Source organism: Apostichopus japonicus, chromosome 9, assembly GCF_037975245.1.
Source record: "Apostichopus japonicus isolate 1M-3 chromosome 9, ASM3797524v1, whole genome shotgun sequence".
Taxonomy (NCBI): Eukaryota; Metazoa; Echinodermata; class Holothuroidea; order Aspidochirotida; family Stichopodidae; genus Apostichopus; species Apostichopus japonicus.
Window position 1 is genome coordinate 17,566,295 of NC_092569.1, and position 19,796 is coordinate 17,586,090.

Below are 19,796 nucleotides of genomic sequence, written 5' to 3' on the forward strand. Positions count from 1 at the left end.
TATAAAATACTTCCTTGAACACTACACAGTTCTCAAACTAACATTTTAAACTTGACGTGAAATTTAGCCATGTGTGATATCTCCGTCAGTACAGCTTAACAACGACATTTGTCCTAAATAAATGCATGATATTTATTCTTGATAAATTAACATGCATCTCGCAAATTAATTAGCGGTCCAACCGCCATGTTAGTAAAAAAATATTGGTATCTGTTGGTAAAAAAAAGGTTGATGATGCTATAAAATGTAGAGGATGAACTTCGGTTCCAGATGTGGTATAGTAGGCAAGGAGTCACAAGGATGAGGGACGTCCGGATTGTTGTCATTGAACTCTAGGCCATCATCTCGGCTAGTGCTTGTCGTTCACTAAAGTCACTCCGATAAACAATGATCCATGCAGAATCGATCTTTATGAACAAAACTGAACAAAGTCACGTCACCAAAGATAATGGATAATTCTGCACGCCGAGGATAGAACTAACGAGCAAATGGAGACCAGTTCCTTGATCCAGCAAGAATCACGATGATTTGCCGCCTTAAGCAAAGTAGATTTTAACACCAAACTAAATTTCTGTATTCTGGAAATACCAGCTAGGCATCTCCACCTCAAATATTCCGTTTCGTCTCGAATCTCCAAAAGAAGTATATGTGGAATACGGGGATACAGTGAAAGGCACACACAGACAATAACGGAGCGATAACGTATTCATCTTAAAGCCAAAGCCAAGTCCCTCTAACTTCAAGACCCGTAACATTAGTATTTTACAGCATTGAATAATTAAATACATTCATTCATTCATAAGAACAAAAAGTATGAAAGTAACATTGTAAACTCTCAGTTTATGGTCTATCGAAGAACACGTCATCCTTATCAATTTAAGTGACAATTAAAATCATGACGTTTGCAAAGGTTTTTGTTAAGACTTTTCCTACGGTATTTTTACCTTTAAAGATTCGCTATGTGTTACATGGATCAGGAAACTCCAATACATATGTTATTGCAAGAATTAAGAAAGCTAAAAGAATATATACCTTCATTTTTACTGCATGGCCTTCAAAAGTATCTTAATCACCTGCATTCTACAATTTGTTGTCCTAATTTTCATAGTAAAGTAAACTACTAGTATGCGCATTGCAGGGAAATTTCTACTATTCTTTAACATGAGATTTACACAAAGGACGCAATCATCTTACGATCTTTCAACAAAAATGTATTTACACTTTCCTTTCTAGCACAATAAATGTGTTCTTTGCTCCCATGGTATTGCAGGGGAAACAGTAGCAAAGGGTGGGGATGTCAATAGAGTGTTAGGGGTTATGAGGGTGGTGTAATATCCAGCTCATCCTTTCCGCAAGTTGCGAAACTGCGTAGAAATGTATATTTGTAGGTGGCTTGAGTCTTCGAAATATCCACCACATCAGGAATAAAGAGAAGAACTTCACGCTGGCTATCCATGTTACCATTATAAAGCTTCTCCTTTTATCGTCAAGACTAAAGACTAGAAGGGATGAAATAATATTTCAGTGCGACCATGCTGTCGAATATACGAGGCATCTTCATAGCGTTATAAAATTAGTATCGACGGAGGAATAGGAAAGTTAAAATAATATCTTATTTGTTGTGGGAAACAAATTATTAATAACATGTATTAATTTTTCAAATGAAATGTCACATGAAGTTTTTTTTCATATTTGACGATTGAACAAGAACCTAGTGAAAGAGGTTAAGGCCTATTCTGTTTTGTAAGGTACAATAAAATGTATGCAATAGATTATGATATATATTAAACGCTTATTATTATAAATTTCACTTCGTTAATGAGTTTACCTTTTCTTTCACAGTGATATGGTTAAAATGTTCTATTTGATGTACGGTTGTTATTGGAACTCATCTACATAACCAGAACATACAGCTATCATATTAAAAGTATATAGTATTGCACATGATGGAACTTAACCTTTACGGTTGTTAGGGAATGATCATCTATCCCAGTATGTCATTCACCACCACAAGACACCTCTATGGGGGAAAAATTGAGATTGAATATCACTTCTTCTTGAGCTCTCAACCTGAAAACATCAGCCCAGAACAACTCGGCAAGATGCATCTTTTTATTTCAGTCTGTATTTTCGGAGCTTTTGTCTCAAGTCTTCAAGTGTCAGGAAACACAATGGTAAGTGTCTTATCTGTTCATTTCATAGAATGCTTCATTTTGTATATTTGAAACTTTAACTATATTACCAAACATTAAATTTTTGTTGTCATGATGTGATAGAAACTGAGTGATTTAGATTTTTAAGTTGGATAAATTGCCGTCCGTTCTTAATTTTTTTTTCTACAATGCATTTCTTTTAGGTTTATTTCCAAACTGTTTACATTTTCTGGTAGTTGAGTTAATTAACGAACAACTGAACGAACTTAAAGAAAGTTAAACGTTTTTTTTTTACTGTCTGATGAATCTCGATCGATTGATAGTTACAACTCATTGGGGATTAATTTATCTGAAGACTCAATTTGATATAATTTTCTGGTGGTACATTATCTTTAGAGATGTTACTTTTTAGTTCAGGAAGGTCGCATCATGAACGATGGTGTTAAAGGGATAAAACCTCAAAGGACCTAAAGTGAACGAAAAACATGAGAGTCAACTAGTAGCGTTACAGTTGATAGTTGATGTTACAGTTCTGTGTGTAATCGAATTATGGCTCAGATTGAGCATCCGAAAATTACAAACAATCATGTTTGATAGACTTTAAACCAGATTGTGTAATGTAGCGGTTTAAACCGTTCCATCACGTTCGTTTTTTCAACAATTCATACTAACCTTAAGACTAGTAGCACAAACTGATCGGAGGGAAAAATTTTGAAGACCAGATCAATTCATGGTTGTTACAACACATACTAATCACCGAAACAAACATAACCGTTCTTGCAAACGTAAAAGCTTTACCTATACAGAAGAACATCGTCGACACTTAATATAGTGATATTCTCAATACATTTTAAAATTTATTGATCAGTTTAAAAGAAATACTTCGCTCTTTGAAATATATGTATCGCCTTAATTTAAATTATAAAATAAAATTATTTTACTCGGTGGCACATATTATTAGTAAAAAATGTATGTATATAATGTCTAATATCTAAAACATTTTCGGCTGTTTCCTTTAAATAGCTTTGTAAATTTCACAACAATATTACAAAACTTCATTCAGTACCTCTGCAAAATAATCAAAATATACTTAATCGTCTCATGTTGCGCTGTACTACTTGAAAGGGGATTTTTAAAATATAATATTTTACTCGATGACACATATTATTAGTAAAAAATATATCTATACAATGTCTCATATCTAAAACAATTTTCGAAAAGTAGCAGATACTTCCTCCATATTAGCTTTGTAAATTTAACAACAATGTTATGAAACTTTATTCAGTACCTTATCAAAATAATTTAAATTACATTTAAACTTAAACAGATTTGTTTTAATTTATGTCTCATGTTGCGATGTATTACTTGTAAGAAGAATTTTAAGTAATATTAAAAACACCGGCAAACAATCACGTGGTTGATATAATATTTTCTAAGTTATGAAAACGTATGATGCGATAGTAACTTTAAATTCAACTAATCGAGGTCGTTTGTGTAAAGTTGACATGGAACTTGATTGTATCTCTTATATTTTTTAGATTAAAGTTGCACGTTACTCTGTCTGTATGATAACGTTATATCCTTTGATATTACCTTTGGTCAGTAGGTATTTCTTCTAAACATTATCTCTCGTTTGTCATGAACTCTCGATGACCTTTGCATTGTGTGCCAATACTATCCTCTAAACTTTCAATCTTTAACGATACTATATGAAGCAAAATATGTTGTCTACTAAACAGAATTACATCTGATTTAACGTCTCCTTAAAGATTTCAAGAGTTTTACAAATCTCCCAAAATATATCTTATTATATTTTTTAGATTTATTTTTCTTCGAAACATGACTCACAACGTGCCAAAAGCTTTACGAATCTTAACTAACTTTAATTCAAAATGAATAATTGATAAGCAATGGTAACAATGTCAATAGTATATATTACCAATATTATCAATACTATGAAGAATTACAATTTTTAGTTTTATTATTGTTTCTTTTTGTTCGATATTCCATAAAATTTATTTGAACTTTTTCCGCTTTATGTGCAAAATATTAAGGGCAACTGACATTAGGTCCCATAATAGTTGTCTGCTACTTAAGTTTTACTCATCCCCCACCCCCAAGCTAAACTTATAGTATTAACACACTGGACCTATGTTAATGAGCCGATTACGTGCTATTCTAGATTGCTATTACAGTCGTGATTTCGCTTAGTTGTAAGAAAAATAAAAAAGACTGAACTTTAAAACTTTAACGTACTTGCCTTTATTGTTTATAATTGTCGTTATCTTCAACTGTAGCTTTAGCTTTGAAGAATAACGTACGAATTTGCTATTTTCTTTAAATGGTATAAGCTAACTATACATAAAGGTCGAATATTTCCCATACCATTATTTTGCTTTTCTGAAAGATATCCGTTGTTTAGATTAAACTTTATTGAATGTGTATCAGATTTCAATCATCCGTTGAAAGAAATAACGCTTGTAAAGATCGCTGACGTTCACATATTTTTAATATTATTCTTTCTGAAGTGACAAGTAAATTTTTGTTATACTGAGAAACATAATAATAGGTGTTGTAAAAAAAAAATTCCAATTTTATGAAGGTTCAAGTGAAATAATAATGAGCACGATGCAATTTGTCCCGTGAAGTTAAGTTTCTTCCTTAATTTATGATGGTTCTTCTATAAAAGTTATCATTGTTATTTTTATTCTCTCACACATTTTGTTCCATATTGTATGAAAGCCAAGAACTTTGCAACAAAGAACTAAAGAAGCTTAAAAAGGGAGCTTCACATAGTCTCATATTAAAGCTGCATCTATAGATCTCTGTAACAATTCAAGATATATATATATATATATATATATATATATATATATATATATATATATATATATGTAGTTAGTTCACAAGTATCGTAGGAGTTTGCGAAGCAGTTAGGACACTCAACCTACATTGGTGCAGCTGCACAATTGAGTACAGATCAGTATATATTTGAATTATCTTAAGATAATTCAATTAGCCTCATAATAACCTTGATTTAATTTAGTACAGTAATACTTGCGTCTTCTCATATGCATATTTAATTTGGTAAAAGTTAACTGTTGGTCAAAGTATGATATTGAAGTAAAGTATTTCCGTTCCGTGTGCTAATTTGATACCTTCCATTTAACAAACTTTCTGCAATTGATTTTGACAATTTTAAAGTGAAAGGCACATATTTATGTAGGCAATTTTGCTCCATTAATCAAAATTTCATCATTCAAATGGTGAAGGTAAGAGTCGAAGGTTTTGAATTTTTTTTCGAATGATTTGATATTTGTTAAATCAAGCGTATCGATTTTATTAAATACCCTTAATTAAATTGAATTTGGTACCAAAAAAGATGATGATGTCCTTGTTTATTATTTAAAATCTTACTTGCTGATTACGTTTAAAAGTGTTGTAAGAAAAAAAAATGCAATTTTTGATATGATTGTTTGCGACCGGTGTGATTCGCTTGACTGTTTAACATATTCTCTACAATACAGGACATGGAGAGAAATGAAGGTTTCACAAGGAATAAGAGAAGTACTAATTCAGGTAAGAAGGTGAATTTATTTCACTGTGTTAATTACAAATTAACTACAAAACTAATAAATTGTTGATTCTACTGGATTGCATGTAGTAGCCTTTGTTTGCATCGGTGGTAGTGGGGTGAAAACGGACAAGGCAGAGTTACCGGTGAATTTCCGTCAACAGAGCATGAAAACAAGGACTCATGTTGGAGAAGAAAATATGTATACTTTTTTTCAGATAGTAACAACTTTTAACAATTTGTTGTACTTTCACAGATGCTTCTTACTTTTTCTATCAACAACCTGACTACCCTCGAGATTGTAAGGAAGTCTTTGAACAATGTGACGGGGAATCTTCAGACGGGGTCTACCTCATACAACCAGACGGATACCTTGAACCATTTCCTGTGTACTGTAACAACACTGTAGATGGTGGAAATTGGATGGTATGGTTTTAACTCTGTCTACATTAGCTTCCCAGCTTTCACAGACGACTGTAAAATAAAATAAAATGAATTAGTTTATTTTCATTGAAGTGACTGGTAAACTTTCGTTTAGTATGAGTGTATGTTTACAACTGTTCTATACCTGCAAAATAGAACAACGGTACATGATGTCTATGATTTATGAAGATCGATGTGAACGTACTTTAAACATTAAGAAATACTCGTGATGCTTAATATTAAAACATGTTCTTGATACATATACAGGTTATACAGCGACGCATGGACGGTGGTGTAGAATTCAACCGTAACTGGGAGGATTATAAAAACGGTTTTGGCTTTCCACATCGCGATTTATGGCTGGGTAACGAGAAACTAGCTTACATAACAAACCAGAAGGATTACGAAATAAGATTTGACTTTGTATCAAAGAGCGGTGATCCATATTTCGCAAAGTACAACCTTTTCCGTGTGAGCGATGAAGGAACATTGTACAGGCTGGTGGATGTTGGAGACTACGACTCGACAAGTACAGTAGGTGAGTCTGCACAAATGTCAATGGAAATTACACATGTCTGTTTAATACAAAACATATTGTTAAATGAACAGAAAAAAGAGAAAATAGATACGACTTACAATTGGCTAATACGGACTGGGTCCCCTGGGTCTCCTTCAATACCTGGCATTGTCATTAAATGTGCAAATATCAACACAAAGAACGGGACGGTTAAGTTTGCTTTGGAGATTTCACATTATATTTCATTAATACAGTGATTTACTGACCACATCATACAAAACTGTGAAGGTTAGGATGACATGCACGATTCAAAAATGCAGCAAAATATAACATCATCGTGCCTTCCTTTGAAGGATTATGACAGGCCGGAAAATGTTTTGGGGGATATCGCATTTCTTTTATGAATTTTATAAGAATGAACCGTCAAACATTAATGACAGGTATTTGTGTATGTGGTTAACTTTATCCATTCAAAACGTTTACTGCCATCAGTATTACATAATATCAGATTCAGAGCGCACAATACTACACAGAATATGATATATTTAGAAATAATCTAATAGCTCTTGGGCATATAAGTTGCACGTGGCTGGGACCTAACTGAATCTTTAACATTTGTTTGCTTGCTTTGTTTTGTTTGTTTGCTTGTCTCACGTTTCTCGTAATGAATAGAGAATGTCAGTATCACTAGTATTTCTGTCACGACATTTTATTAATTATGTATCATTGCTCGAATGAACATGGTTATTCAAGGTTCAAGGTCGTTAACTGTGATAGCATTTCTAAAGATGTGGTTAAAGAACACGGAGACGTATAGTTCTTATAAGTACAATTATTGGGATGATCATTGTACAATGCTATTAAACTAGTCATAAAAGAGAACTGAAAAAAAAAGTTGCCCTTTGAAATTGACTTTTTGTCTTGATAAAACTTGAATATGAACATATTAAATGAAAGAAAAACTTTTTTTTCTCTAAAATTCTTGTTGGAAAATTTGCTGGTACTAAGAGACACTTTGCTGCCGTATTACTGTTACAGAAGGAGAGGAAAGGTTGCATTTTATAACCTGTTATGGCTTTGCTCGAATTTAATATTGGACAATAACTACCAAACAGTTACACTTGTATTCCTTAGATTATTATTTACACTCTAACTATATTGGGAAAAACATTTAATCACACACTGGGTATGTATAAATCCAAACAAAATTGGATGAAACCATTGACCCAAAATAAGTAAAATGCCAAAAAGTAAGTACACAATATCCAACCAAACATATGTTTAAACGTTTGCCCCAAAACAGTTAAAACGCGGGTAAGATATTTTACAGTGCAACAACGGTATAATATGAAATTTGTATTTTATTCCCAATTTCAAACTTAATTGATCAGATATATACATTGTAAAGGCTAACAAATTATACAGTTCCGATTATTTATGGAACACAACGTTCTGCTAGTATTCTAAGTAAAGAGTGCCTTTGCTTAGTAAATGATAACTTGATAAATATGAAAGTAAAGGCATCTTAGCTGTAAATGCTGTCCTTCACATAAAAATTAACATTTCAAAATATCTTAACATAGGCCTTTGTTATAATCTTTTCTTGGTAGAATGTAAAACAATAGAGAATTGTCGTACCTGAATAGGTCTAATAATCTTTTCTCTTCTTTGTACTTCATGACAGGTTACGATGCTTTGCCTTACAGCAAAGGAATGGCTTTCACAACAAGAGATCGCGACAATGACCTTTATTCTTCCAACTGTGCTACTTATTACAATGGTTGGTGGCACAAAGGCGGTTCAGGTTATTGTGCATACACTTATCCCAATTATCCATGGAGTACTGGTCCTTATTGGAATAACTTTCCAGGCGGTAATTACAACATCCAATATATAGAGATGAAGATACGTCCAGTTGAATAAATAGGGGATATGCAACTGCTTGAAGACAACATTACATGAAACAACTGAAAAGCAATTTACTGGAAGTTAACTGATGTCAAAATTTATTTAAAAACAAAAGTGGATTCACATACAAAAACTTCAGCGATGTTTATAAAATTTTGTTCCACCTTCAGTAGCGAATATTTGTGTTTTATATGATACTAATAACTTAACGGAGATAATAAACTTGTATCGTGAATTCCTAGAAGATATGCTTTCTTATTATTAAAACATATTATTTAAAGTACTCAATTAATAACATCCCCATCCTGAATTGTCATTGCAACAAGGTCTCGGGGGGAAGAGGTTTGAATTGTGTTCATACTTTGTAAGTATTCAACGAGATTGAAACTCACTTTAAAGAAAAAATGTTGAAAAGTTGATCATGGCCCTGACCCTTTTTCCACAATCTGTTCTCTTTCATTGCCAAAATTTCTCTATATAGACAGACTTTTAGCAACATGTAATTGTTGCAAAATATTATCTTTGTTTTGACTTGAGATTGACTCAAAGGATGCAGTAATCTTCCTTTCCTTTTCATTTATTTATTGTTGTTTGTTCACAACACGGTACAATAAATAAGTCATATAAATGAGAATAACAGATGTGAAAGGAAGTGATCTAAAAACCCTTGTGGGCTTAGCAAGTAGAAACATCCCTGGAAAAGAAGAAGAAAAAGAAGGGGAAAAGAAAACCTCCTAAACGTTCCCCTACCCTACCACAGCACCACCCCCGTCCTACCACGACCCTCAACCTACCAACACTCACGAGAAAAACAACGGTTGCGATCAATAAAACATTGTAAGGTAAAATTTAACGTACAAATTTCAGGAAACGGTAAGTGAGACTATGCCTGCTACGAGAAGTTGAGCGAAAAGGACTACGTATAGAAAAATAGCCTGCAAGGTACAGTAAATATGGATAGAGTCATTGGTCATATACAAAAATACGAAATGAATTTGGGGGAAGATTATTCATAGTACGGTTATTATATGTAAGAATATTGAGGGTAATGAGATCATCAAACTTGATAGACACATTTAATGACGTGGATAAACGACTTGTACTACCGCGAGAGGTGGAAAACGTTATAGGCCCATGCTTAATTGCTCTTTCCTGAAGAATATACAACTTGTTAAGATTTGTCTTAGAAGCACCAGACGAGACGATGGAGCAATACCGTCGAAAGATAAAGAAGTTTATCGCTTAAGTAGATAATCCTTAAAACATTCTTTGGAAAGATATGTTTTAATTTAGACAAAATATCAACACCTTTTCGAACCTTTGTTATAGAGATATAATAAATATGAGCTTCTAAACGCAAGTTATTGATACTTTACCTTTCATAGAGCGTTATTTACTACCATGGTATTGTATAACTGCTGATAGAATGGGGAAGGAGTGGCATGGAGGGGGGGGGGGGGGGTTTGCAGCAAGGACTTTCAGTTGAGAGTGATATATTATCTAGCTCATCTGATTAAATGTATCATATAGGAAATTGTCAATGGACCCCCCCCCTTCCCCACTCAGTCGGCATTTCAATTGATCATCATAAGAATGGTTACCTATAGTCCATCTAAGTATTCTCCGCTGGCTTCCATTAGGTCCATTGACTGCCTAATATGGTTTCTTCTATATATACATGTTTTGTATCTTAAATTGTAGTTTTTGACAACGCGATTAAATATTACAACACACTTTCTCTTTGCAATACCGCCCTCTCCCCTCGGACAGACCAGTGACAAGAGCACAAATCGACGTCAGCCCGTTACATTGAGCCTAAACATCAGGTCGATCAGGTCTATACCGATGCATGATTTTATTAGGTGGATACGCAATCGTTTTCTATTCCCTGGCTACACTTCAAGGATCTCGATCACACGTGACACACTCATCAGGACCTAGGAGTTTATTTTCCAAAAATATACCCGCATTAGAATTGCTCCAGCCCCTATTTAAAAGTGAAATTTGCAACACTTAGACATATAGAGCTATATAAGTTCTCATGGCAAAAAAACAAAAAAAGAAGTTCCTTTTTAAGGAAGTCCATTTCTAGATTTTTCAAAACATTTAGCTGAACCGCAATTTTTTTCTTCTAATAATTCCTTCCTTTTTTTAAATGCATGTCAAATGCAGTGATGGAATCCAATTAATTGTTTTTCTTGTGCAAACAGATATTTGCAAATAATAGTTATTTCGAGATCACTAAAAGAAATTCTTATTTTTTTTGTCCTGCATCCTGCATTGCCCTGCATTTGTCCTATCATGCAGAAATATTTGCACGGAACGTTCTGATGATTCCTATATCAACTCGCTGCATATCGCATAACATGGTTCAATACAGAAAAGGATTAAACGCATTGTTTATTAAATAGCTAATTACGTTGCTAACACTTTCCCAGCCAGTTCGGAAATACCAGCAGCTTATGATTATGTAGCAGGTGTTACGAAGTCCAGATATTATGGATTGGGGAAACGAACACAATAAAGAGAGGTATGTCTTTAACATGAATCTAATCCGTGTCTATTGGTAAAAAAAACATATAACTTAGCATAAATGCATTACGTACCGGTATACTTATAGTTAGCTTAACGCGCGAAGGTACCTCGGCTACAGCTGGGCTCTTCGTCGGGGTGTTCACATCCAGGGAAGTCGGTGTTCGGTCAAGTAACAAGGCGAGTGTGTCTGGAAGCTTTGGGAAGGCGCTTTAAGTAAAAAAAAAGGGCGGAAGAGCACAGGACCATATAAGGTAAATAACAGTTCCAGAAGAAAACACGAACATGGTGGTATCCAAAGAGAATTAAGACAGACTCACACACAGATTGGTTGGTCTTGTGAAGAAAGGCCGGAACGGAAAGGTGGGTTTTTGTTAGTAATACGCAGACTCCATGGTTATTTCGATGTGACGTGACGTACAAGCTGGTACCACTGGGAGAAGAGAGCGAGCCACTCGTTGCAAACTAATTTATATAACAATCTGTAAGGATACTCGACCATACCTTGGAACTGCACTGATTGTGCTCTGCGTTTACAAATTTGCGTAATAATACATACCCATTTAAGACGTGCATAACAGCAATTAACGTAAAAACCTTTAAAGCAACATGCTGTATCATAACACAGGTCAAAGGGTCGACTGTGAATAGTAGCGTCACTCGACACATATGCACACATTTCAGCGTTGTAAATCTAAATATCGATCGTTATATGTACTGAAGTATTTCTTATTTTTTTCGCAATGAAGGATGAAATATCCATCGATGATATTAAGCTGTGGCGGGTGAAAGTTTTGAAGGACTTTCTAAGGGAGCCAAGACCTAAATTATCAGGATGAAAAGAAGAACTTGTCGCACTTGTTTTCGCTACGAAGAGATTGCCTCAGCTTGCCCCAACGTTGGAAACAACACGTACGCTAAAGCAGCGACATAGTCGCAGAACAAACAGTATACATACTGATGAATATGATCTGCAACTGGTTGTAAAAGCGAAAGTATTTGAAGTAAAAAATCGATCCAAATTCGTTGTCTTATGATCATTAACATACAAGAAAAAAATCTTGAAGAGATAATTTTCTATCGTATCAACATGTTTTTGTATAACAAGAATAACAATAATAATAACAATAATATCAATAATAAAAATACGAATAATAATAATAATAATAACAATAATAACAAAAATTGCAATAATAACAATAATAACAATAATAAGAAATACATGTTCATTAACAAACCTGTTTTAGTAACTATAATATGACAAGCTACGACGATATTCCCCATGAATAATTCATTGTTGCTAACTTTCTATATATTCGCGTAGATACTATGCGACAAATTACATACTAAATAATTTTAGCGTTCATACCGCGAACCCAGTACCATTATCACATCCGGACGTCTTTATTCCTGATGTCTAACGCAAAATTACATCTTTTCCTATGTAGGGAAGTATTTTTACTTACTTTCTGGACTACCAAAATAAAAATAATGTTTATCATCTTAACGATTTTCCCGGAAATTCTCGGCTTCATCTCGGTCGTTATTACTACAGTATGCCCGCAACGACAACAACACAGATTTTATACACAAATGACCCAAAGCGGAGGTCAAGCACATAGAAAAATTTCGCGCATGCTTAAGTTGCATCTTCGAACAGGCTTATTGGGTACATGGAATACACAGTTGACTTTGGATTATGTTTTTGTTTACATTAAAAGGTCATCGGAGATTTGATAACTAGAACCAATATTCTTCATAAAATAGTAACAAAATATATAGTACATTAAGCAAATGAGCTGGTATAGAATCCAAAATGAATGCAAAGTTTTTAATACATGATTTTCTTTGTTTGGCAAACCGAAGTTAATATCCTTTTGATTATCTCGTTATATTTGACCTTCCCTACTTAGGTTTGCACAGATTTGGCAAAAGACATGAGCAAAGTTCTTATTCAGCCTCAGGTTAAATCCATGTACATTTTGCAGCGTGTTGTTCATTTAAGAGGGAGATTTTTCATGTGAGTTAAGGTTGATGGGAGGGGAAAGCAGTCACTGAATAAAAAGCTGAGAATATAACACTTTTTGCTTGGCAAGACTGAACTAGCAGTAGCAAATATGATTATTGCGGTTCATTCTCACGTTCCATTTACCTCCAAATGGTACGTAAACTCAATATGAAGATATGAATAATTCAACGGACTGAAAGATTCTCATTATTACTTGATGTGAGAATAAGGGTGATCTAGTTAATTTGTTTTGTCATTTTCTCCCAGATGCCTAGGATCTCTTGTACCAACAACCTGACTACCCGAGAGGCTGTTATAACACAATTTTACAATCCGTTCACTACATTGTGACGACAGTACAGTATGTCGACCATACCGATATAATGACATCAAAATATCAAATAGATACACATTTCATTCCGTAGCAACTGGATTCACTTTGCAATATATTGTGGCACGCGACCTTACTACATTACTACAACTTCACATTAATAATCTATTGACCAGAGACAAGAGAGGTAGAATAATGGTATACACGTAATGTTTCTACATTATTAGATGACGATATTTCTAATACGTGCATTACAAAATGGTTCTTAATCCCTACTGTAAGTTGAAAGGAACGACGACAGGTCATCAATTCTTCTGTCTGTTGATACCAGAAAGGCGGACTGCTTTAGCTTCACTTCATTTCCAGCGGTCAAACCGGCAAGAACTAAACGACGACATCTCTGCAAGATGACTTTCTTTATCATATTTTACATTATTGGAACTTTCGTCTCAAGTATCCAAGCTTCAGAAGCGGTAAGTTGGCCATTTTCATTACTATAAAATTCCGTTGATGTAGTTTTGTGCAGAATTAACAAAAGGCGATAACTCTTTTCAAATTATACTCCATTCAATCTCTCCCGAATACCGGTAGTACAAGTTAATTTGCAGTAGTACAAAATGTAAATTTTCAAATAATTTTCTTACAAATTCTTTATTTCCAATGTCGCAGTACATAAATTCCCATAATTTTCACTTCCAAGAATAATGATTGTTCTTGCTAACAGTTTATAAATAGGTAATGTGAGTTGTTCGGTAATAGGTCCAGGATAGTTGAAGTAACTCATTTAAGGAATTCACTGCGTAGAGGGTTAAAATCAAAGTGGGTCGGAGAAGAAAACCTTACTTCAAGTCCTGTACCATTTCTGGTTGATTATACCATGCGATTCGATTACATGAAGGCTGCAACCCTATAAACACAAACAAGCTCTAACTTGTACCTTATAAGGTCTCAATTTCAAACAATAAGAAACGTTCAATTATAGTAAGTGTGTCCATTTCACGATCTGATGACTATTTAAAATAATAGCAGAAAACCAGAGTAAGTCTACTTGAACTATTTTTGCATCAGTAAAATTATGTAAAATAAATTTAAAGATAAATTAGAAGAAGAATTTCAATCTGTCACGTTATGTAACGATCTCTAACTTTTAGGTTAAAAAATCAAATATTTGCAATGAACATGTTAACCTTAAATAATATCATGCATACTTGCATTTAGGTTGTAAGTAAACCCACTCTCTAACAAACGATTAACAATGACAACAAGTTAATGAAAGATAATTGTAAATGATTTTACATGTCAGTGTTCCTTAGTTGCATATAACACAAGTTCATATCGTGTCCATATTGTGTAACTTACTATTCGTATAATAAAGGCCAATTTTAAGAGTTCAGAACCCCCCCCCCCCCACAATTTCTTTTAATTCTACCAATATATTGTTTTCTTGTTTGGTGTGGCTTGTTTCTGATACACACACACACACACACACACATATATATATATATATATATATATATATATATATATATATATATATATATATATATATATGTATTATATATAACCACTAAATAAATATTAAAGGGATATTCCGTCGGCCGACTATGAGCCATATATATGGAGAAGGAAATCGTCTACACTATTTGAAAACCCGATCTCAATATTGTATTTCCAGCTCAATGTATCGTTGATTAAAGGGAAGCTATTTTGACGGGCTAAAGCTCGGTTTTCCCCTTGGAGTGGATCGCAGTCGGTAGCCTGCAATTTTATTAACGACAAATGTTCTTTAATCGCTTAAGGTATTTCCAGGCACCGTCACCCTTTCGAGAAAAATTCAAAGAGTACTTAGCCATTTGTTGATCTGCTTATGAAAATAAAACATATTGGTTGGGTGGAAAACTATAAGTCGTCGAAACAAAACCCGTTAACATTCGTTACTCTTTTGCGACTGAATTTAAAACAAAATGCATGCATATAATCAACTGCTACGTGATCAATCTATAGTGCAGTTTTCCTCTACTTGTTTTAATTACAGAGAAATGGAGATGTTGATGGATTTTCTACAAGGAATAGAAGAAATACTGATTCAGGTATAAAGGAATATTTTTTTATCCAAACATGATGATTTGTGTTTAGGACAGATTTCCTGACCGAGGAAATTTCATGGGAAAGAAATGCTGTGGAAATGGACAACAATTGTAGCTCATGCTTAGTATTACTTGCCTGTATATAGTTAACATAGACTATAAGGATGAGTTTGAACAGACATTTCTGTAACAAGATAGTTTGACATTTTTGATCGTATACTTAAAAATGATCATTATTTAGTAACTAAATAGGTCATGAAAAATTAGTATTTGCAATTGTCATACAGCATAGGTCCCACAGTACGTCTTATGGGGGAATTAAGATGTTCATATTTTATTGTTCAATGCTTCTATTTCTTATTCGCAGATGCGTCATATTACTTCTATCAGCAACCTGACTACCCGAGAGATTGTAAGGAAGTCTTTGGACAATGTGACGGTGAATCTTCTGACGGGGTCTACCTCATACAACCAGACTCATATATGGAACCATTTGCTGTGTATTGTAACAACACTGTAGATGGAGGAGGCTGGCTGGTATTTACTTTTTGATTTTCATCTGTTTTCTTGTTTTATATTTAGAATATAAATCAAGGATGTAGATGGAGGAGGCCGGCTGATCCTTACTTTTTGGTTTTCATCTGTTTTCTTGTTTAATATCTAGAATATAAATCAAGATGTAGACCGAGGAGGCTGGCTGGTAACTTAGCTTATGTGTTACATTATGTTTTCTCTTACATTATCAGTAGATTAGATGGATACAAAATACAGCCATAGGTATATCTATCCCTTATATTCAGTATAGAAATTGCCTAAGACAGTGAAAATGCTTTATCTTTTACCTTAAGTTTAACAAGAATAGTTTGTTTCTCCTTTATGTTTGATTAGTAACTCAAGCATAACGACCACTGCACTCAGTCAATTTAACCAGCTTCTTAGATAATTTTAATAAATGTCTACTTTTTTATGTGAACTACTTTAATTCATTCAATGCTAACACCTTATAACAACGTTGTTTATAAGCTACTGTATCAATCGATCTCAAATCTTAAACTAATTGTTCAAATCTTGTACAAGGTTTGCTTGCATGCAATGTGACTATTACTGATGGATGACAATATTGACAAAAAACACAAATGTGGATATATTCATTAATTATATACAAATAGATGCTCATGTCGTGTCAAACGCAATTAGGATGGTCTGTTAATCTGTGTACTTGCAATCTTTGTGTAAGTAACGTATATGGCATTTGCTACATTTGATAAATGGTAATTGAAGCAAAACAAAAATCAAATCAACTGCTCAGAACAAAAGTTACTTTATATTTATTTACTTTATTGATGATCAAAAATCGTTTTCAGCGTTTTAAGCCTTTATAGCAAAAAAAAAACACTTTAATGGGCTGAGGTATGAGAGCGTTTTCGTCCCTGAAGAATCACCACTTATTGGATCCCTTTTTAGGCAATAACTTATTTGTTCTTTAAATAACCAAACATTCATCCTTTCGCGGTCAGTTTTGCCCACGCATGAAATACTTCAATTTTTGATAAAATGTGAAACATAACATCTTTCATACTAAGCATAACTTATATATGAATTATATTTTAAAGATTATTCAACGCCGATTCGATGCAGGAGTTGATTTTAATCGAGATTGGATGGAATACAAACAAGGGTTTGGGTTTGTACATCGAGAATTCTGGCTCGGTAACGAAAAACTGGCCTACATTACAAATCAAAAGGACTACGAACTACGAATTGACTTTGTTTCCAGGAGCGATGATCATCCTTACTTTGCAAAGTACAATCTTTTCCGTGTCAGTGATGAAGGTACCAAATACAAGTTGGTGGGTCTGGGTGAATACGATTCTTCAAGTACAGTAGGTTCGTATACTTTTGGAAATCTTAGTTGGTTTGCTTGCCACTAGATGAGAAACTTTAACTACGGTATATTTGACTGACTGCAAAGCATTTAATCTCTTTTGTGATATTTGCGTTACAGCATTCCTGCGATTCCATCGTCCAATTCAATGGCAGGATTTCTTCACATATAATCAGTTAGATTTCAATTGGTTATAAAAAAAATGGCACTGCCTTTTTCAGATCTGTTGCAACCTCATTTTGCGAACAGAAATCACATTTTACAGATGACATATTGCAATGGTTCGGGAGGACATTTTCTCTAATCTGGCTCCCAATTTGCACATTTTGAGATTCTCAATTTTGTTACTTATAATGCAACATTTCAGCTGTTTGTCTAAAGATACCGTTGTAATGTCTCTGCCATCCATATATTCTTTCAGAGTTGTCATTTACACTGTTTGACCTATACATGACTCTTAATCATGATTCTTTAAGCTGTTATCGTTGTAGATGCTTCTTAACATAATTATGTTGACATGAGTTATGAAGCCGTCATGGCTGCATATGCTTCCGTATAGCAACATTCATGAACTGAAAAATTATCGTAATACACCATTCAATTCTCAACATGTTTATTGATGATGTCATCGTGGTATATGCTTCTAAGATATATATATATATATATATATATATATATATATATATATATATATATATATATATATATATATATATGAAAATCGTAATGAGTTGGAAAATCAAGAACAGTGAAAAAACTTTCAGCCTCCACCGGGATTCGAACCATTACAAAGGTGTATTACGATATATATATATATATAGTTAATGAGTTAACTTCATATCAATAACCATAACATAAAGTCTAAATAAGTCAAAGAGTTTTGATTGCATCCACAAAACATTCCATATCGACCTTTAAAAAAAAAGACTTAAGTTACATTAAACTGGCAATTAGAGGTACCAGTTATAAAACACTAAACGCTTTGAGGAAAGCATGAAGCGAAGAACGTTACAGGCATCGGCTTGGTCGCTTCTATCCTAAAAACTACCAGTCCTTCTCAAATTGATTTGACGTATGGAGTTTTGCGTTGCTCCTTTTCGATAAGTTAATAAACAGGTGAATGTCTATGCTATTGATATACAGAATAATGATACGACTCCCCCCATTCGCACCATTTCATGATAATTCTTAAAATAATCGATTATATGAGTTCGGAAACTATTTTCAAAGCGGGAACTCGAATTAGTAACTAATTGTTCTAGGCATATACGTAAACAAGATTACATGAGACAGCCTACTGTTTCATTCGATTAAGGGCACATTGTAACTTATTATAATATCTTCTCCGTTGAACTGTCCATTGGATGTAATGATACATTTTCTTTTTGCTTTGGAATAAGTTACCATATCACAAAGAATAAAAAACGATAAGAACTTCAACGGTCGCATTAAACTCTAAACTAAGTAAATGTATTACAGACCTTCTATCGTGGCATGCTGCTGTTATCAAGCTCAGGTCATTTTAATAACTTTTCGTTATTTTTTCCTTGCTATTGCTAGGTTATGATGCCATGGATGCTCATAGAGGACAGCCATTTTCTACGAAAGATCGGGATAACGAAGCCCACTCTTCCTATCACTGTGGCAGGAGTCATGCTAATGGATGGTGGTTCAATGGCAGAAATGTGAACGGTCGGAACTGTTATCATACAATGCCCAACTACCCTTGGAGTTCTTATGGTCCTTATTATCTCAACTTCCCCGGTGGTAATCATAACATACAGTACATAGAGATGAAGATACGTCCACTGTAGGACAAAAAGATCTTGGAACCGTTCACACCGCAAAATCAACTAAATCCACTTACTGTCACATACAAAGCTGGTGACGGAACTTTTTCAGACATTTCTCTTGCGATCAAAATCAGAATATGCATGTATATAAAATCTTGACAATTTCTGTTGCAATTTTAAAGCAACGCTGATCCACGTTTAGTCAACACTAACCAAGTTGTGATAGTGATGGTATATTTATGATATGCTTACATAACAGGGAATGAAGGACATTACAATCATGAAATGATAAATGTCTATTGCTACTCCGATTGTAATATTCACGAATCTGGTGAGAAATAACAATAAAGTTGAACTGAACTGAGCTGTAAAATAACCAGCTACTTTAATACGTGACTATCAATACATGATTCTTGTTTTGCTTCAATATTAGAAAGGCATGTTTGTTATACTACTTTTATATATTTGGTACTGAAAATGGTCAAGTAACATGGACGTTATTGCTGTCCTGGAGTGCAAAATGTTGAGTTAATAACAAGCGTATACATTAAAAGCGTCAGAAAACTTCTATGACTCGTATATTTT

At 33.8% G+C, this 19,796-nt stretch overlaps 3 protein-coding genes across 4 annotated transcripts in view; all 3 read left to right on the forward strand.

Moving 5' to 3' along the window:
• The window catches only part of LOC139974245 (fibrinogen-like protein A), a 52,197-nt gene that overhangs the window by 9,308 nt on the left and 23,093 nt on the right, over positions 1-19,796 (forward strand). The gene's annotated exons all lie outside the window — the stretch shown is intronic.
• On the forward strand, positions 1,995-8,819 carry LOC139973773 (fibrinogen-like protein A). The gene is made up of 5 exons (XM_071980638.1): positions 1,995-2,174; positions 5,681-5,732; positions 5,984-6,153; positions 6,418-6,688; positions 8,352-8,819. Exons 1-5 carry the CDS (start codon positions 1,995-1,997, stop codon positions 8,588-8,590), a joined length of 912 nt encoding a protein of 303 aa, XP_071836739.1. The 3' UTR covers positions 8,591-8,819.
• On the forward strand, positions 13,761-19,600 carry LOC139974247 (fibrinogen-like protein A). 2 transcript variants are annotated; one of them, XM_071981257.1, is made up of 5 exons: positions 13,761-13,919; positions 15,482-15,536; positions 15,901-16,070; positions 17,147-17,420; positions 18,979-19,600. In XM_071981257.1, the coding sequence occupies exons 1-5, from the start codon at positions 13,854-13,856 to the stop codon at positions 19,230-19,232; spliced, it is 819 nt and encodes a 272-aa protein (XP_071837358.1). In that variant the 5' UTR covers positions 13,761-13,853; the 3' UTR covers positions 19,233-19,600. The 2 variants fall into 2 exon arrangements, with proteins under 2 accessions (XP_071837358.1, XP_071837357.1); XM_071981256.1 differs by having other exon boundaries at positions 13,763-13,920; positions 15,474-15,536.